General features: G+C 42.1%; 1 protein-coding gene across 1 annotated transcript in view; it reads right to left on the reverse strand.

Moving 5' to 3' along the window:
• Positions 1 to 200: 200 nt before the first annotated feature.
• The window catches only part of FOXO1 (forkhead box O1), a 105810-nt gene continuing 79366 nt past the window's right edge, over positions 201 to 26644 (reverse strand). The window contains exons 2-3 of the mRNA XM_059684508.1: positions 1295 to 2650; positions 201 to 839 (exon numbers count right to left, since the gene is read on the reverse strand). Of these exons, the coding sequence (XP_059540491.1) occupies positions 1313 to 2650 (1338 nt within the window). The 3' untranslated portion in view covers positions 201 to 839; positions 1295 to 1312. The remainder of the gene's footprint in view (positions 840 to 1294; positions 2651 to 26644) is intronic.

A 26644-nucleotide genomic window follows, 5' to 3' on the forward strand; every position in this document is an offset into this window, starting at 1 on the left:
TTACAAGTATACTGTAATAAAGTAGACTCTAGGTTTAAGAAAACATTACAGTTCAATATCTATTCCAAAAATGATCTCAAGTCCCAACAATAACATCAAAAATCATTTATCTGGAAATTAGAACCATTTATATGTTTGTACAAATTTGCAAGTAACAAAATAAACCAAAAAAAATAGAAAAGACCTGTACAAGGCTGGTGTTTACTCTTTTTTTTTTTTTTTCCAAAAGAGTTTGACAAGTCCATTAATTCAGCAGATTGATGACAGATTACTGGTTCTCATGGGAATTATGTGGCAAAATGAACAGGTTCAAAGCTGTTCAATGAAGGTGCAGAATGGAGAGTTTGATTCTCTGTGATTCATCAGTCCAGCAGAACACAGGTAGTACAAACAAAAGTTTAACTTATCAAGGACAGGAGACCATCACAGTATTACAAAAAGAGTATAAACTTTCCTTGGACCAAATGGATATACTTAAAAAAACAAAACACACACAAATACAATTCTGTAGCTACTGCTTATATACAAAACTTGAAAGCACACCAGGATCCGAAAGTCTTTTCTGCAGTTATATGGTGTAGTGAGTTTGGCACTTGATTGTAATGAAATTTCCAATGGCACAGTCCTTATCTACAGCAGCACATAACCTGCAAACGTTGGGCAAACATCCTGTACAGGAAAAGTGTCTTTGCTGCCAAGTCTGACGAAAGAAAAATAAAATAAAAAAGGTTTTTGGTGTGTGTGTTTTTTAATCAAGAAAATGAAAAGATGGGATGAAGGACATCTTTGGACTTCTTAGTTCTTGCTGTCAGACAATCTGAAGTACTTTTAAGTGTAGCCTAAGGAAAAAACAAACACACACAAAATAAAAAATATCCAAATTAAAATCAATGCAACTTAACATGTTGGAGTGACAGACATACTGGGGGGAGGGGAAATAGCTAGAGCTTTCTCAAACAGCTCTGAAATCATTCAATGGGGGCAATTCCACTTAAAAAGCCCTTCAGCATTTCATTTTTATTAAATGTATTCATTTATTGAAGAGCTACTAAAACGATGCAGCCATCTAACTGTTAAAATCTTTACAGCAGTTACAGGAAGGTTCTGTATTTAAACTCAAAAGGAAAATTTATAAGCTATAAAAAGGGCGAAGAATGAATAATAAGATACCTCTTTGCAAGAGGTAGCTAGTTGACCTTTAGAAAGTCTTAACCATGGAAGATAGATGGCAAGTTATAGTATTCCTCTCTTTTAAGTTCTGTTTGCATGTCTTTTGATAGTGGGGTAATCTTACCTGCTCAATAACTCACTCCTAGCCTGACACCCAGCTATGTGTTGTCGTCTTGACACTATGCGGGAAGCTTTGGTTGGGCAACACATTGTCAAAATTAAAATCCAAAGTATCTCCATCCATGAGGTCGTTCCGAATGATGGATTCCATGTCGCAGTCCAAGCGCTCAATAAACATGCCGTCCAGGTCACTCGGGAGCTTCTCCTGGTGGAGAATGCCCATCCTGCCATAGCCGTTGCAGCTGCTCATGGAAGAGTAGCCCCCAAGGGCGTTCATCTGCATGGGGTGAGGCAGAGGCACTTGTAAAGCTGTCTTCACTGGGGCCAGGCGGTTCATGCCTGAGGTGTGGGGCATGGTGTTCACTGCATGGGGCAAGGCGCGCCCATTAACTACAGATGTTGGCTGAGCATGTCCAGGGTGGGAATGGGAGCTGGGATTCATCATTTTGTTATGAGATGCCTGGCTGCCATAGCTTGGCATGACCGGATTAGGGCCCATCAACACATTCTGGCCCAGGACCCTACTGTTAGGTTGAGCCACCCCAGGATCAACTGGCGCCATAATGTCATTATGGGGAGGAGAATCAGAAGTAAGTAACTCCTTCAAGAGTCCTGGTGCACAATTATACTGATTCATACCTCCATAGCTCGATTTATTGTCCTGAAGTGTTTGCATTGACATCTGGGGCAAAGGGCTCATGCTGGATTGGCCATAGGTATATTTTTGGTAATTTGGACTGGGTGAATTCAAGCTGGTGTTTGGCGGTGCAAAGGAGTAGCATGGTGTCTGTTGCATCATGGCACCAGGTGAAGATTGGGTTGAAACAGTTAATGACGGTGGTGATGACAGAAGGTTGAGATTATCCAAAAGGTTTTCCATGTTTTCGGGATTGCTTATCTCTGACAGACTGGGCAGAGTAGAAGCCATCTTTGCAGCAGAGGGTGGGTACACCATTGAATGCACGTCGCCATCTCCAAGATCATCCTGTTCGGTCATAATGGGAGAAAGTCTCCCACTAATAGTACTAGCATTTGAGCTAGTTCGAGGGCGAAATGTGTTCCAGTTATCAAAGTCGTCATTGCTGTGAGAGCCAGGACTGGCAGGCCACTTGGAGAATTGAGACCCTGGGCTGTCCCCGGCACCCTCTGGACCAGACTGGAGGGATGCTTTTTTCTTGGCGGCTCGGCCGCGGCTCTTGGAAAATTTACTGTTGTTGTCCATGGATGCAGCTCTTCTCCTGGGGGATTTTCCACTCTTGCCTCCTTCTGGGTTGAGCATCCACCAAGAACTTTTTCCAGTTCCTTCATTTTGCACACGGATGAACTTGCTGTGCAGGGACAGATTATGACGAATTGAATTCTGTAAAGCAAAAACATCGTGTTAGAAATACAGTACTTCTCCAACCACATGGAAGTACAGATTTCAACCCATACGGTCAGAGTGGTTCTGAACCCCACTATAAAAGAGCTCAAACTGTAGGAGAAAAATATTATCTTATCTTAAAAATAAAATCTGTATCTTAATGAGGGAACAAAATTAAATACTCATTATTATAAATACCTTCTTTTATATAAGTATATTTTATAGGGGAATTACCGAAACTGGTTTTAAAACCACTTACATTTTGTTTATAATCAGTGGTATGCAAATAGTACTTCCTAACAAAGTGCTATAAAAACTCTTTCCACTCTATTATCCCTAAAACTACTGCCAATTCCATAAGGTTGCACATATGTCATTTACTTAAAGTGAGAAGTTTTGCATTACTGGGCCTACATGATTATGGAAAAGAAATAAATGAAGCAGCATATATTCTTAGTCAAGAATTAAAACCCTGAAAACTCTAAGACTTAGATTCATTTAAGCCCGAAATATCCATTAGGCAAATACAGGTGAATATAAGAAAAAAAATGGTCACTTTTTTTTAAATTTTAGAAAGCTGAGCTGCCCTCCATCCCCTGAAGAAAAATTTAAATTCGGGTGTTATTTGCCACCCCCTTCTCCCAAAAATAACCAGTAGTATGCATCAACTAATCCAAGGACACTGCATCAGAAGTTATGCTCTATCCAAAAAGACAACCTGGGAAAGGAGGAAGGCATGGAGAGTACAAACAGCTTGAGATTTCAACCTGCTAGGTACAGCTCCATGACTGAACTGTGCCACCTGTACTGCTAGGACAATTTGTAGAGAGAAATCAGCCTTTTTTCAACATTTAGGTGGCTCTGCTACTTACTGGCTACATAACCGCCTGAAATCCCTTGGACCTTCTCTCTCTCTATACAACACTAATAAATATGCAAATAGATCGAATGATGGAGCAACCGAACAATCCGTCACTATGATGTGTGCTGACCACCAGAGGGTGCGCACAGAACATGGTGGGCATCGGCTGCAGCAGGATGGTGGAGCAGGTGAGCGGGGGCACCAGACCAAGGCGGGGCACCGTCGCTGTCATTCGGGCAAGCCTCTGGTGGTTAATGAAAATTCTTTGCTCCTACGCGCAGTGGTCCCGCCAGGCGCTCGCACCTGTTGCCGGCGCTGGCCCCACTCGCACCTGCTGCAGGTCCCAATCACTCGCTCGACACCATCAATAAGTGGGGGTGTGAGCAGTGGCTGCTCGCACCTGCTGCCAGCTCTGGAGCTGCTGGCAGACAGGGGACTGGGGACACGGTGGGAGGGGCCAGGCGGGGGCGTGGAGGATGGGCCGAGACCTGCCCCTGTGCCCACCACAGCCTCAAAACCCACTGTTCCTTTCAAAGTGCACAAATTCATGCACTGGGCCCCTAGTGGTATATAAAATGCTCAGGGGTGTCTGGTACACAGTAATAGTCACCAAGAGGAATGTATTAGATCCCATCTTTGAGGACACAAGTTTTCACCAGGCTAAGCTCTATTTCCTTCCTCTTATTCACTAGGGTGTGAGTAGGAGGTATTACAAACACAAATCCACAACTCCAAACACACAGTGAAGGGAGCTGGAGACAGTCTTAAGTTACAGTAAAAGCAGCAAAGCTGGGCTGCAAACAAGGAAGCTCCAATTTGACTCCCCTACTGGGCCCACTTTTCCTTTTCCATATGTGCCAGCATCCAGAGAGCTCCTGGGACATATGGAAAAGGAAAAGTGGGCTCCTCAACCAGAGGACTTAGACTTACATCTTTTTGTTCCCAGCACAGGACAGGGCACAAAGTAAACTCTCCCTACCTGCTCATCCAGACCCCAATCCCAAGTCCAGGAACAAGATTCTCCCAAGTATCCTAGAACTTTGGGAACAGGGCTGAGCACATGGCCCAGCTGACTGAGCTCCCTGGACCCATCACCCCTTTCCTTGACCATGAAAAGACCCTGGCTGGATTTGTGGTCACCCCAGGATGCAGCCACAATGCCCACATCCTCATGCCACCGACATGCCAACCAATGCACCAGAACGAAGGAAGGACAAGGCTGGAGCTCCAACACAAACCATAAGCTCAACTTTTTTTCTCATTGAAAGAAGGTAGAAAACAAAATGAGGAAAATTTTTTTCACTTTCTTAAAGGAGATTTAAAAGTCTGAGTGAGGCCTTAGCCGGTTTGGCTCAATGGATAGAGCGTTGGCCTGCAGACTGAAAGGTCCCAGGTTTGATTCCAGTCAAGGGCATATGCCCAAGTTGTGGGCTCGATCCCCAGTAGTGGGTGTGCAGGAGGCAGCCAATCAATGATTCTCCCTCATCATTGATATTTCTCCCTCTCTCTCCCTCTCCCTTCATCTATGAAATCAATAAAAAAATATATATTTTTTTGAAAAGTCAGAGTGAGGCCCAACAGTCGGGGCTGAGAAATCCACATTTCAGAATGCCCTCTGACCCTCTGTACTACATTCCACCCAAGGGCTGTAACACAGAAGCTATGTGACAAGCCCTTCTGCCAGGGCACACAGAGAGTGTGGGTCAGAAATGGCCCTGAACAGGGTCTTCAGCCTGGATGGTGGGCAGGTGTGTCAAGTGAATGACAGGGAGCATTCTTTGTTCCCAAGACTTTCCTCTTCCTTTCCACCTATGGATCTGTCCCCAAACTCAATACTTTCTAAAAGAGGCCAAGTACTACGTTTCCCAAGAACTATGTTTCCTATTTCACTCCCATGACACTCCTTATGGGAAGGTCTTACACATACACACACGCTCCCACAGCCACAGCCTCATCTGCTGGGCCAACCAACACCAGCAAACCAAGTTCCAAATTCCTCCTTAAAGAAGCAAGCCTGTCCCTGGTGTAGACCAGAATGGAGTCAAGTACTCTGACCCTGTGACCTGTTCTATATTGTCAAAGTCTGGACATCTGCATAATGTTCCATCATGGCTACCTTGTTCTACATAACAGTCACACACATAAGCTACAATGAAGAAATCTCTAGAGAAAAGGAAGCTTGTCACATTTAGTTAATGATTAAGGGAGAAGATCTTCCTAAATAGTAACTTCCTGGCTGTCTTCGATGACTGGCAAGGAAAGTGAGGAAGTGGGGAGGGGGAGAGCCCTGCAGCTCCACAACATTTATAATTAGATCAGATCATTTGCAACTGCAATTGGGGGGCCTTTTTTTTTTTTTAATAGGACTGCAGAATACATGATGATGAAATCTTAAAAAAATTTTCAGGAAGCATTCACTAATTCAGCTGGGACATACATTAACTCACTAATTAGACTTACAAAAAAAGGTCCCACAGCAATCCCTTACTTATCAAAACATTATGCTACATATTTTTCTAAGAGGACATTTGAGGTCGCTCTTTGAGTAACGGAGCTGTCTCCTAACTTTGCCAACAATTAAAAAAAAATTTTCCGAACAGGAAAAGGTTTTCTGTGCAGGGCTTGTTACATAAATTCCTGTTTTTCACATAGCCAGCAGGACATTAAAGAAGCTATGATTTCCAGGGGGATAAGGTTGGGGGTGTTGAATAGGTAAATCTTGTAAAAACTGTGTTGCTATTTAATGATGTTATGTCTGCAAGTCTCTGCCGGACATGACCAAGGCCAGAGGAAAGTGTAGTTCATCCATGGAGCCATGAAGCAGAACCACATGCACTGTCAGTGCTCTGAGATAGTCAATTCTTGAACTATGACAACTATTTTGTAAGGAAAAAGGCAGGGTGTGAGGACAAAAAACTCATGCACTGCAAACCACTTACCCAAATCCTGAGTTTCTGCATAAAACCATTGAAGAAAAAGGCAAGTCAGCATATTTCCTCTCCACTAGCTGTATTTCTCTGCTGCCACAGGTTTCTGATAATGCAGAGCTTTCTTTTCTCTGAACATACCTCCCTCTGCAAACTGCTCCCTGACTCTACCCTGCCATCTGCTTACCTGGCCCTCCAAACAGTGCACTACATTCTTCTTGGGAAGCCTGACCCAATAAACTCCATGGATTATGTGGTGAAGGGGTATCGTGGACAAGATACGCACTTGCTTGTTCAACCTTCTCTGCTGGCTATTTCTAAGTCTCAGGTGTTTGGTTTTATGTGCTCTACAGACTGGATTCCAAGTTCCTTAAAGGGCACAGGGCTAAAGTTTATTTGTATTTCCTAATCTCAAATCCCCTAATATGCCCTACACACAAGATACAGTCAATAGTTATTGTTTATTTACAGCCCCAAAACATTACAAGGAAGTGTAGTCTAACAAACCTTTTATCCATCCATCCATGTACCAATTCATACCAGTTAACATGTACTGGGACCTATTTTCTGCTGCGTGCAGCAAAGGACAAAAGAAAGAATTAGACACAGATTCTGCCCTCTAGGTTTTATGATCTACCTAAATGCACACTAAGGACAGAAATCGATGCACAAAAAGGACTGTTCAGGAGCATCGACTTTTTCCCATCAGAGGTCACCCCCCACCTATGCCCACCCCTACCAACTTAGGTCTCAGCCCAAGCATCCCTTCTTTCCTGAAGCATTTCCTGATAACCCCACCCATCATGCAGCTCTCTAACACAGGACCTTGTTTACTCACCATAATCATGATTCTGCTATGCCTGGTCCCTTGGGGGCATGTCTGGCTCCCCACTATACTGTAAGCTGCATGAGCTCAGGGTCTGTCTTCATGTTACACTGTATCCTCACAGCTCCATCACCAAGAAGGCACTCAAGTATCTGTTGAATGGATTAACAGTTCCTACATTTACAGGGCTATTGTGAAGATTAAATGAGATAACACATGTTAAGTGCTTACCTCAATCAAAATTAGCTGATGGCATCTAGAAAATAACATGTCTACATTTTAGAGACTTATCTAGATTATAAACATCAGTCTCATTTCTTTAATATCTTGCACTGTTTCTACTAACATGAGGCTTTTACATGTTAGTTACTAGAAAAATAGACCAGTTTGCAGCTAAGAGTTAAGATATTCACTAGATAGTGTCTCGGATGTTAATGTACTACTTCAGATACTAAAGCTCATCTGTAAACACACTTGCTGGTCAGTGTCATCAGAATTCTTTTTAAAGTATTGCTGCCTAGTCTTGTGTGTGAGCATCACATACAGCTGTGGGCTCTCTGAATGCAGCCAGTGTGTGACAAGGAAGTGGCTGGTATCAGAGCAGGGCTACTTGAACATCTGGCATCTCTGTGGAGAATGGTTACAACTGAGCTCTGCTGGCCCACCACCTGCCTGGCTAAAGAATATGGCCCCTAGAGACCCTGAGGAAACAGGATAGGAACTGCCCCTTCCCCGACCCCCATCCTCTTAGCACCACCACTATCTAAAGCAATAATCAGCCAGCCATTAAGGTGTTAAGCAGAAATCATTATACCTTTCATTTACTTGTTTTTTATCTCATTTTTAAAAATTTATATTTGCAAATGTGTTATATAATATACACGATATACTGCTATAGTATAAATGAATAAATGTAGTATCAAAAGGGTATACAATTTTTACAAGCACATTTAAGACCACTAGGCTTATTAGAAGAGACTTCCAGTAGACTAGACACTCCAACAAAGAAAACCAAGGGGACAGAACTAGTCCTAGAGTCAAGTCTAGCAAACGCTTTGGCGCCCCAGTCCTGGGTTGTAGAAATGTTCTGGTCCGACCCTAGGTTTGCACCTCTCCTCTCCTCCCTGCCCTGACACTTACTACCCAGGGCTTCCGTGGATGCTGACCCTGAATCGTATCTTTTGACCTGAGCTGCAGCTAGGGATCCATCTAGCCTGCCCATCGCTGTATGTGGAGACCACCACCTCTCATCCATGGGTCTTCCCATCACTGCTGTGCTCCACTTTTCTTTCTGCTTAGCAGTATTAAGACTTCTCTGGTTTCTGTGTTTAACCAAACTAAAACAATACCAGCACTGACCCTGAACACATCCTGCTTATGAAACCTGGGTCTTCATACTTTATATCTATATTACCTTATAGATTTTACAAACTGCTTTCAATACACCATCTCTTTCCATCCTTGAGGGGTACCATATAAAGCAGGTATTATTGGCCCAGTTTCAGGAAAGGGAAAACTGAGGGTCAAAAAATTAACTGCCCAGCTAGAACTCAGACCAAGGTTTTAAGACTTTGGTTAAGAAGACTGGGGTTACATGTGTGCATCTTATGGGAGGGGAAATAATTCTGTTTACAAATACTAGTTTACAAAACTTGTTTTCTGCCAGTATGGGTAATAAATTTTAAAAACATAACTTGCTTTTAATTCTAGTGGTTACTCTTTGTGGGCAGCAGCTGAAGTGTGAATTTCAGATATGCACATAGCCCTGGGGAAAGTTTGTATAAAGAGGTTGTGGGAACCCACAAAGAAAATGGAAAGGTCCTCAGAGTCCACCACAGCCTAGAGCTGCCCATGACCCTGAGAGGGGGTAGGTATGAGCAACACTCATCAAGCCAAACAAAAGAATTTCCGAGACACTGGGATACATACTAAATGAATTTGGAATTCTAGAAATTCTTTCAAAATGCTAGCTAAACTAGATTTTTCCATAAACATTTTATCTAATTTCTGTGAACTTTGTCAGTGTGTGTGATTGTTTTGTGTACTCCTGGTATGAACTTTACTCCCTCCTCCTGCTTCCTCTCTTTCACACCATCTCTTCCTGAACTTCTACAAGTGAAAACAAACTAAGGAGAAAGTAGGAATAATCTCTACACAACAGTTCCCATTAGAGTTGCTAATAAAACAACTTTGCAAAATAATCCATTTTGCTTGCAAACAAAGAAAAGGTCACATTTTGCCAATAGTTTTTACAAGTGATGTCAATGGACGTACATTATCAATAGACAACATATAAATTTAACTTTAAAAAATGTTGTAAGATCTGCTGTAAACAGCTAACCTACAAGCTTACACATTAGGCCCGACATTCAGCTTTCCTTTCTTAAGGTTGATTTCATTTCCCAGAAACCTGTCCCTCTTGCCTAAACATTAATGATCCCAAAGGCTGGTCACACAACCTACTAATACTGAGGATTCAGGCTCCTCCAGTAATCCCAGGGCTGTAGACAGAGGTCTTGCAGCCTCATAACACTTTTGAGCTGGAGGTGATCTGGCCTAACACCCTCATTTTATATTAGGAAAGACAGAATTCAGGAAGATGAAAATGCAGATGAAAAGCTTATGTATGCTCATTTACAAAAAAAGCAGAACCGAATGGGGCTTTCTTCCTAGAAGAATATAAAACAAGAATTAACATGCAATGTCACCCTAACCGGTTTGGCTCAGTGGATAGAGCGTCAGCCTGAGGACTGAAAGGTCCCAGGTTCGATTCCGGGCAAGGTCATGTACCTTGGTTGAGGTCACATCCCCAGTAGGAGGTGTGCAAGAGGCAGCTGATCGATGTTTCTCTCTCATCAATGTTTCTAACTCTCTATCCCCCTCCCTTCCTTTCTGTAAAAAAATCAATATATATATATTTTTAAAAAGAACATATAATGTCCCTCCCCTTACCAAACCAATTCTTAGCTATTGATTCTCAAACAGGTAAAGATACACACTTACCCTAAAAAGCTTTCTCTCTGACTCAGGTCATTCCAAAAGGAAGGAAAATACGACTACATTAAAGTAGCTTCTACTTAAAATAAAAACCAACCATGTGGGAGATTATGCACTACGTAAATACCAAGAAGACAAATGTAAACACTCTTAAGTGCCATGAAACTTTTTGTCTGGGGGAGGCGCATAGGAAGGTGGAAGCCAAGGTCAGGCTGATTTCAGAGTCACTCTGAGTAAATCACCTGTTCTCACTCAGCCTGAGTCTTGACATCTGTAAACCAGAAATAAGTGTTACAAGGGATTGCTAGGGACTAACAGGCATAATATACATGGAAAGTGCCCATCACCTGGAGCAAGGCTGAGGAAATAAAGGTTGGTTATTTACTGATAGACAGTAAAGAGGTATATAAACAGGAATTTTTAAGCCATCATGAATGATTACAACTTGAATAAACATCATTCCTCACAAGCTTCCTGCTTAACAGGCAGCTAGCCTTCCTCAGGCTTGTTTTATGTCCTCCTAACTGAGCTGAAATCCTTCTTTTACACAAAAATTGTTTTCTCCTCTTAAGAAGATATTAAATTTAAAAATTTGATCATTTAACTAGTGTGTTCTATTAACTTTTTGGGTGACCTATGCAAGCATATATGTATGTCCAAAAAGGAGATACACCAACTGACTGATGACAGATTATATTCAAAATGGCAATTATTATTACAACTAGACGCCCAATGCACGAAATTCATGCAAGGGGTTTGGCCCTCGCAGCCCCAGCTTCGTCTGGAAGTACTTCCAGTCTAATTAGCATATTAGGCTTTTATTAGTATAGATCAGTGATGGCAAATCTATGACACCTCTGACACGCGAACTCATTTTTTTTGGTTGATTTTTCTTTGTTAAATGGCATTTAAATATATAAAATAAATATCAAAAATATAAATCTTTTGTTTTACTATGGTTGCAAATATAAAAAATTTTCTATATGTGACACAGCACCAGAATTAAGTTAGGGTTTTTCAAAATGCTGACACGCCGAGCTCAAAAGGTTTGCCATCACTGTTATAGATGATACTTTTGATGCTCTTTCTCATTTCTTCTCACACACTAGTTACACACCACCCTTTACTTCACAAAGAACAAGCCCCAAGAGGTAGGGGATTTCAAGAACATATTGGTAAAGAGATGAGTTACAAGTGAATGACTGTAGTATTAGAAAACAAACACATAGCACAGGAGGGCCAGAGAGAAAACAGACAATGCTCCACGGTTTGATCTTTAATAAGCTCTCAGCTTAGTCAAAAGCCAAAATATTTCAGAGTCACAAATTAGCCAGTAACCTCATATATATAGAATTTAAGAAAAAATCCTAAAGGATAGAACCAAAAATTCTCTTCATGATATTAAAACTATCTCAAGCTTTTGCTTCTCAGAAGGTCATAATTAAAAATAACAGTGACTTCCCTTGCTGTGTTCCACAGGAAAATCCCATTTCAAAGAAAGGTACCATTTCATGAAAGGAAGGGCAAATCCTTTAATTTTCAGAATGTGAAACTGGAAGTCTTTCCTGTGCCATTTATTGCCATGTGCTTTTTACACTATCTATCAGAAATCAGGAACCCTAAAAGACAAAACCCAGAAACAAACCAGGTGAGGTTGAAACCTTAGATACAAGCATCTTTCCTTCTTCCAGGTCATGAGTCACTTATCTTAATCACTTTCCTTCTACAACCTCCATAAAAGTTGCTAATGTCACCTAGCCTGTGTGGCTCAGTGTTTGAACATCGACCTATGAACCAGAAGGCCATAGTTTGATTCCCAGTCAGGGTACATGCCTGGGTTGTGAGCTCAATCCTCAGTAGGGGTGTGTGCAGGAGGCAACGAATCAATGATTATCTCTCATCATTGATGTTTCTATCTCTCTCCCTCTCCCTTCCTCTCTGAAATCAAAAATATATACTGTATGAGTCAACGAAAAGCTCTCATGAATATAAATTCAAAGGCAAGAATACTGAAACCTAGATTAAAATTTTTAGAATAATATCCTACTATAGGATGAACTATCTAGAATTGTGTGTTTTTTTTTTATATATTTTATTGATTTCTTACAGAGAGGAAGGGAGAGGGATAGAGAGAAACATTGATGAGAGAGAAACATCAATCAGCTGCCTCCTGCACACTACCTACTGGGTATGTGCCTGCAACCAAGGTACATGCCCTTGACCAGAATCGAACCGGGGACCCTTGAGTCCGCAGGCCGACGCTCTATCCATTAAGCCAAACCGGTTAGAGCTAGAATTGTTATTTTATCCTAAATATGTTTGCTGTCTGGAAAACCTGGGGAAAATGAATCTACCAAACTCATAATCTATTTACCAAGCACTGTTACTCTTAGTAAATAGAATTTAAAAGTACAAATTCTAGGTTTATGTGTGTGTTTTTCTGTTTTGGGACTCAGATACAATAAATCCAGATTACAAAAAGAACAACAAATTTCAATGAAAATACAACACTCTAAATTATTTGCAATGTAGTTTTCTTAGTTGTACAGAATCTTGAAAACCAGTTTATCCTGGTTTGTACTTCTGGCTAAGGAGCCTAATGAAACAATGATTTGTGATTAGTTAGTATACATTGTTTTGGGGCAACCTCCCAAAAATTCTTAAGAGCTGGTCCCCATGTCAAATAGCTAGAAAAATTCACTTGCAAACCCAAACCACCATAATAAAGCAAACATCGCAATAAAGTGAATCACAACAACTTTTTGCTTCCCAGTGCATATAAAAGTTAAAAATTACATTTACACTATACTATTAAGTATGAAATAGCATTAGGTCTTCCACATATGTCCACCCTAAAACTACATCTCCCTACTATCAAAGACTGTCTGTATCTGAGGCCTACACTTAACTTCACAAGCACCATTTGTCCACAGGCTCTCACAACACTATGGTGCTATGCTTATTTTAAGACTCCAAGTTTCCTCCCCAATGTAAACACTGTGAGCAGCATTTTCACCTGTTTGAAAACTCTGCATCAACTGAACAGGAAAGGAGCCTGAGAAGTGCTCCCTCACCCCTCTGTTGTCACTGACCCTCTACCAGAAGGAAGCATATTTATGCTAGTGTTGCCCACCAGGACTTGCAGCCCAAGTCAGGTCTCTAGTCAAGACCTAAGCCACCCTGGAAGAATGTGCTTCATGCCAAGATCATTCCTGGGCTCAGAGGATGCTGGGAGGAATTGGCCCTGAAACCAGATTTAGATAACCTGGGTATATTCCACTACGAATCCTTTGGGTTCCATTATTTTTTAGCTCATCCCCAGGGCTAGGCTAGTCTATATTCCAGAGAGAAGAGACAAAGTCAGAATAAAAAGGATCCTCACTTGAGTGATTAGCAAATCTTACCATCTGGAATATTTTCTTTGTATTAAACTTTTTACTCTAATGCTGTAGTTTGAATTCATGCCTTCTTTGGAAACATCAACAATAGTGTACCTAAGAATTCAAAGTACAAGACTATGTTTATAAATCCCCAAAGACAATAACTTCACAGCTACTTTTGATAGTTATGAATATCATTATAAATGCATTGATTGCACACAAACACATTTGTTGTTTGGGGTTAAAAAAAACAACACAGAGAAATTTGTACAGTTAGCTCTATCTTAAATTTTTAGAGGGAAACTAGCAAAGGAAGGATGAATAAATTATTAAATAAACCATTTCTTAGGATTCAAACCAATACAAAGTTAGACATTCTCACTCAAGCCCGTCGTTAGTGGCAGTGCACATTCAATTCCTTTCGTGCTCACTGTTGTCAGTGTTATCACTCTGACTTTACTCCAAAAGGGAACTGTGAACAGCAACCACTGTGGCTGGATTCTTGCAAGCAGCACAAATGTTTTGTATCTCTTCCAAACTACTACATTCGAGGATACGCGGAACCACAGTACAATTTTTACCACAGTATGTGCATTAGTATATTCCCAGGTGCCTTTTCTCCAATTTCTTAATATTATACATCTGTCAATATACTTCAGTATTAAGGGTCTTCCCAAAAGTCAAGGGCCTATATTCTGTCCAGGTTAGGTCATTTACTCAATTTGCGAATCTGAGCAAGTTAAATGATGTCTGCCTTATCACCATAACCCAAAGAAGCATTGTGAAGATTAAATGAGAATATGTTTGAAAATTGCACATGCATATTAAAAATGTAAAAGATGCTAACAATTTCAAGTATATTAGAGAATTCTAGAAATTCCTGATATTCTGGAACAAAAAAAAGCAAGGTTTTCTAGAAGTTGTTAGCCCCATTACTGAAGATACATAAACAACTATGAACAGTGTTTAATATTAATTCACTGTCTTTAAATTTTTATTACCAAAAAAAGAAATTTAGTTGAATTCTGAAAACCTATATAAGATTGTAATGGAGAACTGTTAGTGGCTGAACAAAGTTGGAAAAAATTATTCTCTAGGGCAATGGTTCTCAACCTTGGCTGCACATTAGAATCACCTGGGAATCTTTCTAAAATCCTGATTTCTGAATGTGCACCGCCACTAATGACGGGCTTGAGTGCGAACCACTGCTCTAGGGCAATCCTACCCAGCCCCCCCCCCCCAAAAAAATAAGTTGTTTTATATTTTAAACATTTTTTTAAAAAAGTCCATGACACATTTTCTTCAAACAATTCATTAAGACAATATATTGAATATAATGGATAACCATTTTAGTCCTCAAAGTAGCTATAAATTAAGCTGGAGTACTATGCAATTTTAGAATATTTATCTTATTGAATCACTGAACTAAATAAATGCTCAGTGTGTGGAGTGCCCAATAAAGATTAGCTGTTAGGGCCTAGCCCAGCGGTTCTCAACCTGTGGGTCGCGACCCCTTTGGGGGTCGAACGACCCTTTCAAAGGGGTCGCCTAAGACCATCGGAAAACACATATATAATTACATACTGTTTTTGTGATTAATCACTATGCTTTAAGTATGTTCAATTTGTAACAATGAAAATACATCCTGCATATCAGATATTTACATTACCATTCATAACAGTAGCAAAATTACAGTTATGAAGTAGCAACGAAAATAATTTTATGGTTGGGGTCACCACAACATGAGGAACTGTATTAAAGGGTCGCGGCATTAGGAAGGTTGAGAACCACTGGCCTAGCCTGTTTGGCTCAGTAGATAGAGCGTCGGCCTGCGGACTGAAGGATCCTAGGTTCGAATTCGGTCAAGGGCACATGCCTGGGTTTTGGGCTCGATCCCTAGTGGGGGGCATGTAGGAGGCAGCCAATCAATGATTCTCTCTCATCGTTGATGTTCCTATCTCTCTCTCCCTCTCCCTTCCTCTCTGAAATCAACAAAAAAATTTTTTTTTAAAGATTAGCTCTTAGTATTTGTGAAAACAATGTTTTAAAAGCACTAACAAGACATGTCTAGAGAAGAATGAAGAGGTAAGTGTGACTGTATTTGAATTCAGGCATAGAAAGAGGGGGAAATAAGGTAGGAGCGAACTTGAAAAAGCAAGGTTGGAGCATGTATTTTATTCTGCATGTCACACCCAGGAGAGCAACTGAAAGATCAGAATCAAGTTATAACCTGGAACCTAGAGGAAAGGGCCTTCCCATGAGATGATGGGAGAGGAGAGTCTGTGCTCCGCTTGGAAAGCAGATATTTTTGATTATTCAAAAATTTAAATGTGGGGGTGTCTGTATTATTTTTGCAAATACATTTTTGTTGATAAGCAAAAGTATCTGAGGGAGGTGCTATCTTTTGGTCTGGTTCTTGCCAACCCAGAAAGATGCCCTTAATTCCATCCCCTCAACATGATGCTCCTGCAGCTTTTGTGGAGAGCTTGATGCGGTTAGGGCAGCCTTGAGAAATGTTTAAGGCAGCCGTGGGCAAACTACGGCCCGTGGGCCGGATCCGGCCCGAATAAAACTATTGAAAAAAAAGACCGTACCCTTTTATGTAATGATGTTTACTTTGAATTTATATTAGTTCACACAAACACTCCATCCATGCTTTTGTTCCGGCCCTCCGGTCCAGTTTAAGAACCCATTGTGGCCCTCGAGTCAAAAAGTTTGCCCACCCCTGGTTTAAGGTTTTCTATTAAAGCAGCTGTTTGCTTTTGTCTTATGATTTGCATACTACTTGGTTGTTTTGAAACTCATGGCATAATCTGTGATTTTTTTTCATAGTTAGGAGGGCAGTATACTGAAGCAGTGACCATTTGTTTTTAAAACAAATTTTAAAACTCTCCCTTCGTGCAGTCTAGTGTTTTTTTTCATACTTTATCCATCCTTTACAACATTTGGCAAACAAATTTAGTTCTTACTTCTTTAAAGGATTATTTTTGTTTCTTGAGGTCATTGTCTAGGCTCAACCATTAATATCTTTCAGGTTGTTTTTTAAAAACAGCTGAAGGGAAATTAAAGGAAATAATGCCTTGCAAATGTAGCCATGCACTGTTCAACAGAAACTTGGATAAAGCTACAACAATTTACTTGTTAGTCGAGTAGTCAGTACTGTGGTAGGTGTTTATGAGATCCTGGACCAAGACTGACCCATGGGGTCGACTTCATTGCTGTGAGGATAAACTGAGATGACATCTGGCTCCCCCATAATTCCATATACAACACTCCCTCCACCACACAACACACACACACACCCCCATCATGAAAGGCAATATATACACAAAGAAACAGGTCTAAATCTTAGGAACTTAATTTTTAATGGTTGATTTTCCCACCAGCATTTGATTATAAATAAACACACGATCGTGGGTATAAACCCAACTCTTACACCTTTCTTCTTCAACAGTCCAGATGCCCTGGCTACCTTCTTTCCTTTCTGTCACAAAATTAAGTTAGTGCTATGCAACTTACAACCAACTTTAAAAGTCACAAGTTACTAGCAAATAAAGAAAGAATAACAGGTAGTTTAAACATTTTGTAAAATATAAATCACAAAGTCTAATACTTTGATCACTATTCTGGAGGACAACTGAGGAACACTTGCTAAGAGAAATCACATCTTAGGTCTTTAACGTTCCCATCTATTTCATAGCACTTTCTCCTATGGGGATAATTTTATTCTCCCACCCAAGCACACAAAATCAAACAAAGCATTTCCATTAACTCAGTTTCTATCTTCTGGGTTTTAAAATGCTGTATGTGAACTTTTGATCTACAGTCAACTCCTGGAACAGCTTAGCTTAGGTAAGGAGGAAAGCATGTAGATGCTTTGGAAAGGAGTGAAAGAGGGAGAAGGAAAGAAAGAAAAACAGAAATCATGAAGTATAATGTTCAATCTCAATTCTAACAAGTTGGACTTGCTTTCTTGGTTTGAGATTTAAATGCAAAATATAATCTATCATTTCTGCCTGGTTGGAACAATTTACTTCAAAATAAAAAGGTTTTATTAAGAAATTCTGGGGTGGGGCAGGTAGAAGACATTAACCAGAGAATTTATATGCATAACCAATGGACACAGATAATAGAGTAGCGGAGGCCTGGGTAAGGGACAGGAGAGGGCCAGAAGGGGCCGATTGGGGGAAAGGGGGACATATGTAATACTTTCAACAATAAAGATAAATAAAAGAAAAGAAATTCTGCCTCTGCTAAAAGGAAGGAGTGGGATGAATTCTGAATCTGCCAATTGTACCTTTACCACCAACCTCCCTTCCCCACACCCCAACATCAGCCAAACTACTGAGAACAACAAATGCAAGCAAAGTTGAATATTTAATATTAAAGAAAAGTTGGAAAGAAGGGTACTGATGCAGATGGCCTCACTCAAGGAATGTACCTTGTCAAACACTAGCAGAGATGTGGCAGCATGCTGTTCTGGGTCCAAATCTCTTAAGTTCATCCTTGCCAAACAATGCAGCTATCACTCAGACTACAGTTCATGATATTTACCTAACAACACTGACAACTAATCCTAAATGTGAATCCTGTTGGTTGAGAACTTTCCTGTGTCCTGATTAAAACTCCTACCTCATAAAGCTCCTGCTGAATTGCTGACAATGACATGATGACAAGGATTCCCCATGGCCAACTCCCTAAATGCTTTTAAGAGGGAGGAAGGCAAACAAGGTACAAGTAGAGAATGGGAAGAGAAGATGGGAGAAGAGTGTGGTAGGCTGATTTGCTTAGAAGACACAGAATGAAAACAACGACTTAGAGTCCTGAGACTTCTCTTAGGTCAGGAAAACACTCTAGCTTTGGCGGTGACACCACTCCTCACACTGTAAGAACCATGATGTAAGCAGGGGAACAGGTTCTAGGGTCAAGGAAATAGAGCCTAGGGGATTAGGAACCTACACACAGGTAGGTTCTCCCCATTAGCAAAAAGAATACAACTAGTACAGAACCAGATTGGGCAAAACCAGCATCTAGGATTGGAAAGTTTCTATACAGCATCTGACAATGAGTGTCAGTTATGATGTCCCTAAAACCTCTAGTGTACTCTATTTGTAACTAATATAAATCATGCCCTTTATGACCAGCTACAAGTGGTCTATATAGTCAGTTTTTTCTTTTATAAGACAACCCTAACGAATATAACAATGCTGTCATTGAGTGAGTGGTGAAGGTAATGGGAATTTTCACTTTCTAGTTCATCTTTGAGTGTTGTCTTTTTTGCAGTTGTTGACAAAAAGAGCATATATAACTTTTATAATCAGAATGAAGTTACTTCCTTTGGGGGAACAAACAAAAAAATCTACACTTGTTCCTCTTTCATATATTTATTAAAAATAATAAAATTGATTTTCTACAGTGCCAGGACCTGTACTATATGATACACACACATACGTAATTATATACACATTAGGGGCCCAGTGCACGAAATTCGTGCACTGGGTGGGGGGGGGGGGTGTCCCTCAGCCCAGCCTGCCCCCCATCACCCTCCAATCACAGGATCGGCCCCTTGCCCAGGCCTCATTTCCCCCCATCACTGGTTCTGCCCCCAGCCCCCTCCGATTGCTGGCTCTGCCCCTTGCCCAGGCCTGATGCCTCAGCCAGAGGCGTAGACCCCCATCACCCTCTGATCGCCTGATCGGCCCCTTGCCCAGGCCTGATGCCTCCGCCAGTGGTGTCAGGCTTGGACAGGGGACCCCCATCTCCCCCCGATCACTGGCTCTGGCCCCCGCCCAGGCCTGAGGCCTCTGGCCCAGGAATCATGCCTGGGCAGGGGACCCCCATCTCCCTCTGATCGCTTGCTCCACCCCCCGCCCAAGCCTGACGCCTCTGACCCAGGCTTCAGGCCTGGGCTAGGGGACCATCATATCCCCCCAATCCCCGGCTCCGCCCCCCGCCCAGGCCTGATGCCTCGGCCAGAGGAGTTGACCCTCATCACCCTCCGATCACCAATCACCGGATCGGCCCCTTGACCAGGCCTGAGGCCTCCGGCAGAGGCGTCAGGCCCGGGCAGGGGACCCCCAGCTCCCCGCGGTTGCAGGCTCCGCCCCTGCCCAGGCCTAACGCCTCTGGCTGAGGCGTCCGGCTCGGGCAGCGGGGACCCGCAGCTGCAGCGGCCCCGCGATCGTGGGCTCCGCTTTAGGCCCAGGCAAGGGACCCCTAGCTCCCAGGACTGCCAGCTTCGACCGTGTCCAGCTCCCATCGCTGGCTCCACCCCTACTTCCTGCTCTCACTGGCCAGGGCGGCAAAGGCGCCTGATTCTCCGATCATGGCTGGGGGGCAGGGCAAAGGCAGCCCCAGGGCCGCCTTTGCCCTGCCCCCCAGCTCTTAGCTCCCCCCTGGGTTTCCGATCACTGTCAGTGGCAGGGGGCTTCTTCCTGCTTTCCCTTTCGCCTCCCTGCATTGTGCCTACATATGCAAATTAACCGCCATCTTGTTGGCAGTTAACTGCCAATCTTAGTTGGCAGTTAACTGCCAATCATAGTTGGCAGTTAATTTGCATATAGCCCTGATTAGCCAATGAAAAGGGTATCGTCGTACGCCAATTACCATTTTTCTCTTTTATTAGTGTAGATACAAATATATGCATAATCAAATAAGATGAAGTTCAAACTACATCCTAAGATTTTTGTTTTTCCAGGAAATGATGGCACTTTTCTTAATCAAGAAGCAAAAAAACAAAATACCGATAGTTTTAAAACAGTTTTACACAAAACAGTGGAGTACAGCAGCCGAGGAACATGGGCTTATTTTCAGACAAACCTGGATTCAAACCCAGTCCTAACACTTAGGAAATATGTGACATTGGCTGAGTTTACCCGCCCCATGCTTTAATCACTTCATCTGCAAAATGGGGTAATAGCTGACATTTCAAAGGGCTTTTATGAGGATAAAATAAGATATTATCACACAAAACCCTTATACTATACAAAATGTCAAGCAAATGTCTTGCCTCTAACTACAGGCAAGGCAAACCTCATGTCACCTTCCCATACAAATTCCTAAAGAACTCAGTGCTGGTATGTTCTTTAGGCAAAACACAATCAGGACACTTAGTCTTAATGTTTATACAACCATTATTAGCAGTAGCAACAAGAGATGCTGTCATTTGAAGGTGAAAGTCATCCAGGGCACAATCAAGTTTTTCAGCCAGAAGCTCAGAGACATTCATTTCAGGTCGTTTCCATAGCACGCCTCTTAGCACTCACCTATCCACATGTATACAAAAACACTTCAATCAGGTAGACATGGGCCTTCCTGGGTTATGGCCTGGGCACCAATATTTTTAAATCTATCAGGAAGTGTGGGAGAAATGGAAAAGTTACCAAAAAAAAAAAATCAAATATTTCTTAAAGAATGCAGAAAGAGATTTAGGCTTTTACAGGGCTTAAGAAGTATCTAAAGTAGATAGTGCACCACTGGAAATCTTAGCTGGTTTTGTGATCCCTCCCTTTATCTTGAATAAACCCTGAAGAGACACTGCTTGAAGGCAAAAAGGTGAATGAAAATAGAGCACAACACTGTTGCTAAAACACATTCCTTCACCTTTGAGAGATAAGTATAAAAACTTGCAGAGAGGGCTGTCCTCATACATAGTACAAATTGTGTTTAAATTGGGAAACCACCTGCTCCTTGATCAGTCATCCTTTTATCATCAACAGAACTTTAATTAGCCCCCATCTGTTTCCTGTTTTACGCCACAAATCTTAACTTTCACCTGTTTGGACCAAACTGCAATAAACTACACACACACACATACACACACACACAGTGGGGCCTTGACTTACAAGTTTAATTCGTTCCAAGACCGAGCTCGTTAAGGAGCTCGTTAACTCAAATTACTCTATCAACTCAATGCAAAAAATCAGCCAAGAGACAGCTGGTGTCTCAAAAAACCCGTTAGTCGGGACACTCGTAAGTCAAGGCCCCAGTGTGTGTGTGTGTGTGTGTGTGTGTGTGTGTGTATCCCTAATATGCAAATAGATCAAATGGCAGAACGACTGAACAACCGATTGCTGTGACGTGTGCTAACCACCAGGGGGCGCATGCGGAACATGGCAGGCATTGGTGGCAGAATGGTGCAGCAGGTGTGTGTGTGTGGGGCGGGGGGGGGGGGGGGGCGGGTAGGGACCAAGGTGGGGCACCCATCGCTGTTATCAGGGAGAGCCTCTGGTAGTTACTGAAAATTCTTTGCTCCCAAGCACCATGGCCCTGCCTGGTACTCACACCCACTGCCGGTGCCTGGCGGGTCCTGATCACTCAGTGCCATCAGCGGGTGAGAATGGCGGCTGCCAGCCCTGATCACCCCTGAGGGCTTCTCCATCTCCCCTTGCTCCTGAGGGGCGATCAGGGCAGCAGCCGTCGCTCGCACCCACTTCTGGTGCCAGCCCCAATCGCTCCGTACCATCAGTGGGTGAGAGCAGGGCTGGCGCAGTCAGCATGTGGGATTGGTGGTGGTGGGAGCAGGGCTACTGGCAAACAGGGGACCAGGGGCCGCGGCTGGAGGGGCCCAGTTGGGACGTGGAGGATGGGCTGAGACCCGCCCCTGTGCCCACCACAGCCTCGCAGCCCACAGTTCCTTTCAGTGCACAAATTTAAGCACTGGGCCCCTAGTAGTAAATAAAAACAAGTAACTTTTCTTTCACACAACATGCAATTAATTCACAGTAAGCTGATAATGCACTATTTTAAAATAATGTGTGATTCAAATCAGATATTTTCCCAAAAAATAAATGTCGTATATTAAAAATTCAACAGAAACTCCTACCCACATCTTCATGCATTTTTTTTTTCCATTTAGAAGGTTTTCAAGCTGTTTGGCTTCAATTTCCTGATTTTACTGTTAAATATGGGGCCATGTCACATCATGCAAAAAAAAGGGGGGGGTCTCAAAAACATAATGTTGACTTAAAAAAAAAAGTTGCATTAATTTGCAATACTTATGTAAATTTTAAAGGGGAAGGTTACTATGTAGAGTTTATGAACCCAAATTAATATATTAGCCCAGCCAAGGGGCAGACTTCGGGAAGGTAAAAGGAGCTCTCCAACACAACAACTCTGGAATTAGTAACCACCTTTGGAATTACAGCAAGATGGGTGATATTTGTTAAAACCAGGTGGTGGCTTGTGGATAGTAACTATATTAGCTCTGTGGTTTTCTAGATGTTTGGAATATTTCATAAAGTTGTAAGAGAAAAACAAAAGGCGGATGGTGAGCTGAGCTGTCAACAAGGGGAGAGTTGATATCCTATACTTTCTAACTCCACCACACAGGCACATGCCCATCTCATAGCTGAGGAAGCACTGTATACAGGTTAAAAAAGCTCGCCAAATGGTTCTCATGTCAAACACACACCCCCCCACCGGAAAAAAAAATCAAACCTCACCCTTTGAGAAAGGCTGAGTAACTATTCATGCTCCTCAAGGGCAGTGATCCTGTTCACTCATCTCGAAACTGCCCACGCTCACCTACCTAGTCAGTACCTGAGACATAAATATTATTTGAATAAATCAATAGATATCAGAAGAGGATTTCTTGACCTGCTGCTATCTAGCCCAATAACCATGCACATCAAATCAATTTCACTTTCCTGAAGGAGTATGAATAAATTAGTGGTTACTACTCCAGACTAATGACCAGAATCTTCTAGGAAGCTTGTTGAAACTAGAAACACTAAAGCCCTTGGCTCAGAGATTAGGACTCAACAGGTATGGAGTAGTGGGCCCAGAGATCTGTATAAAACAGTCATGATATTGAGGGTCACCAGGTTTCAGAAGACCTGAACTAGCTTCATGTCCAACATTCCTTTTAGTTCTAATGTTCTAAGAAAAAAGCTCACCTGTATTGATTCTGATTCAACAGGAGGAGTGAAATCCCAGAATATTCTCACATGACAGACAAGTTTGAGAAATACTGTGTTAATGGTAGTTTGGGTCATTAACACCATATAATAAAAGGCAACTTACTAGGATGATATTATTTAATAAATAGTTAAGAAAGGATGTTCAAAATAACTATAGCCCTGGCCGGTGTTGCACAATTGGCTGAGTTTCGTCCAGTGCACAGAGCGGTTGCCGGTTGGATTCCAGGTCAGGGCACTTGACTAGTTTATGGGTACAGTCCCTGGGCAGGTCAGTGGGTGGGAGTTGACTGATCAATGTTTCTCTCTCTCCCCCTCTCCCTCATTCTTTAAAATCAATAAAAAACAATTTTTAAAAATAAAATAAAGTTATGGATAAAACACAGTTTGTTCTGAGATCAACTTTTAAATCATCATTGTCATTGTTTTTCACAAAGGAAAACAAAAGCATCCTTAGTGAATGAGGACGTGTCAACCTCACCTTTCAATTTCCTGGAATTTTCCTTCCCCGCTTTCCCCATTAATATATAGTATTCCCTTTAGACAAACACACAGCCACCTTCACAATGGAGTCTTTACAAGATCACTGCTCCAGATACCAACAGGCCAGTCAGAGACTCAGTGGGAGGAACACTACTGCAGCCTGATCAGAAATGTTTCAACTGCTCCTAATTTGTAAAGAAAAGGGAAATTTTTTCTTATGAAATTTCTTGGTATCCCCTAAAATTTCTTTACATTTCTGACAACCTATCTGACTCCGGTGTAGAGGTAGACTTCACACTTGCTCTGAGAAATGAACAGTAGAATGTACTTTTTCATGGATCAAAGGTTCTGCAGATAGCTGAGCATAGGTCAGGTGAACCAGACTCAGGTTAATGTAGAAAGAAGGGAGCATGAAACCCCACTCAGCAAAGTGGATCCAAGCAGCTGCCAAGTTTTTAAGGGTTGAAAGCAAAATCTAAAAGACAAAGATGTCCAGATAAGTGCAAAACTACCCTGGCTAGTCTGTCACATCAGGGCTCACATCACATTAAACATCTTTTGAAATTTAATTTAACAGCTTTTAACTAGTTCCATGTTGGAGACCAATCCAAAGAGGGGGCTACTACTTTTTTTAAAATATATTTTATTGATTTTTACAGAGAAGAAGGGAGAGGGATAGAGAGTTAGAAACATCGATGAGAGAGAAACATTGATCAGCTGCCTCCTGCACATCTCCTACTGGGGGATGTGCCCACAACCAAGGTACATGCCCTTGACCGGAATCAAGCCTGGGACCCTTCAGTCCGCAGACCGAGGCTCTATCCACTGAGCCAAACCGGTTAGGGCGAGGGGGCTACTTCTTATTCTTAGTTCAGCCCAAATCTTTCAGTGTGTGCCCAAGTGAACTGTGAAATCCCTCCTCTCTATTTCATGCCTGTGGGTCTGTCTTCTATACATGGATGCACTCACCTCTTCTCTCCTAACTCCAAGGCTGTTGCCATGACATGAAGGTCTAAAAATAATAAATGTGATAAAACCCTCAGGCTAAAAACTCTGGGTCACAATCCATAAAATGAGTGAATCTAAAGAATTGAGACCAGTGTTTTTAAAAAATAAAATAGAGCATATCTCACATAAAAGTACAGTATACTATTTTTGTAAAACCAGTATCGTGTGCACAAGTACATGAGTCATACTGTAAAATGGATTTCTTTCTATGCATTAGGCTGGGGGAAAATGAGAAAGCCACAGAAACAGAAAGAAATGTACAATTTCCTAAAGAACAAGCTTTCCCCCTCTCTAGGAAAGGCTTCATGACAAAGCCCAATGAACAGTAGCACAACTCCATCTCCAGGGTTTCTGAAGATATCCCATAACCTTCAGGGAGCTCCAACTTCTGCACAGGCAACATAGGTGCACTGCATGGCAGATATGACTCTGACTGCCTAGAACAGGGAAGGATGCAGAATGAATGAGAAAGGTTGTGTAGTACCACATTTAACAACTTTTTTAAACTAAGCAATTTCTGAGCAAGTTACTGTCTTATCAACAGATGAAATGTGGCATACTAAGTTTTCACAGAGTGCAGTTTTTAAAAACATAATCTTTTTTTATTGATTTTAGAGTGAGGAGGAGAGAGATTGATTGGTTGCCTCCACATGCGCCCTGACTGGGAACTGAACTGCAACCTGGGCATGTGCCCTGACCTGGAAATCAAACCCACCACCATTTGGTGCATAAGACTATGCTTCAACCAACTGAGCCACACTAGTCAGGGCTTCACATAGTGCGATTTTAAAGAAATATTATTACTGCTCTGGCCGGTGTGGCTCACTTGGTTGGAGCTTCCTCCCATGCACCAAAAGGTCAGCAGTTCGATCCCCAGTAAGGACACATGCCCAGGTTTCGGGTGCAGTCCCTGGGGTCAGGGTGCATACAGGAGGCAACCAATCCATGTTTCTCTCACATTGATGCTTCTCCCTCCCCCACTGCTTCCTTCCCCTCTCTCTAGAATCAATAAAAAACATATTAAGCCCCAACCAGTTTGGCTCAGTGGATAGAGCATCAACTCAAGGATCCCAGGTTCGATTCCGGTCAAGGGCATGTACCTTGGTTGAGGGCACATACCCATTAGGGAATGTGCAGGAGGCAGCTGATCAATGTTTCTTTCTCATCGATGTTTCTAACTCTCTATCCCTCTCCCTTCCTCTCTGTAAAAAATCAATAAAATATATTTAAAAAAAAACATTTAAAAAAATATATATTATTGCCCAGCCAGTGAGGCTCAGTGGTTGAATGTCAACCAATGAAACAGAAGGTCACAGTTCAATTCCTGGTCAGGGCACATGCCCAGGTTTCAAGCTCAATCCCCAGTAGGAAGCTTACAGGAGAATCAATGATTTTCTCCTATCATTGACTAGTGGCCCAGTGCACGAAATTCATGCATGGGGGTGTGTGACCCTCAGTCCAGCCTGCACCCTCTCCAATCTGGGACCCCCTCAATGGATGTCCAACTGCCTGTGGGATCGGGCCTAAACCGGCAGTAGGACATCCGTCTTGCAATCCGGGACTGCTGGCTCCTAACCGCTCACCTGCCTGC

Source organism: Myotis daubentonii, chromosome 2 (assembly GCF_963259705.1).
Source record: "Myotis daubentonii chromosome 2, mMyoDau2.1, whole genome shotgun sequence".
NCBI lineage: Eukaryota > Metazoa > Chordata > Mammalia > Chiroptera > Vespertilionidae > Myotis > Myotis daubentonii.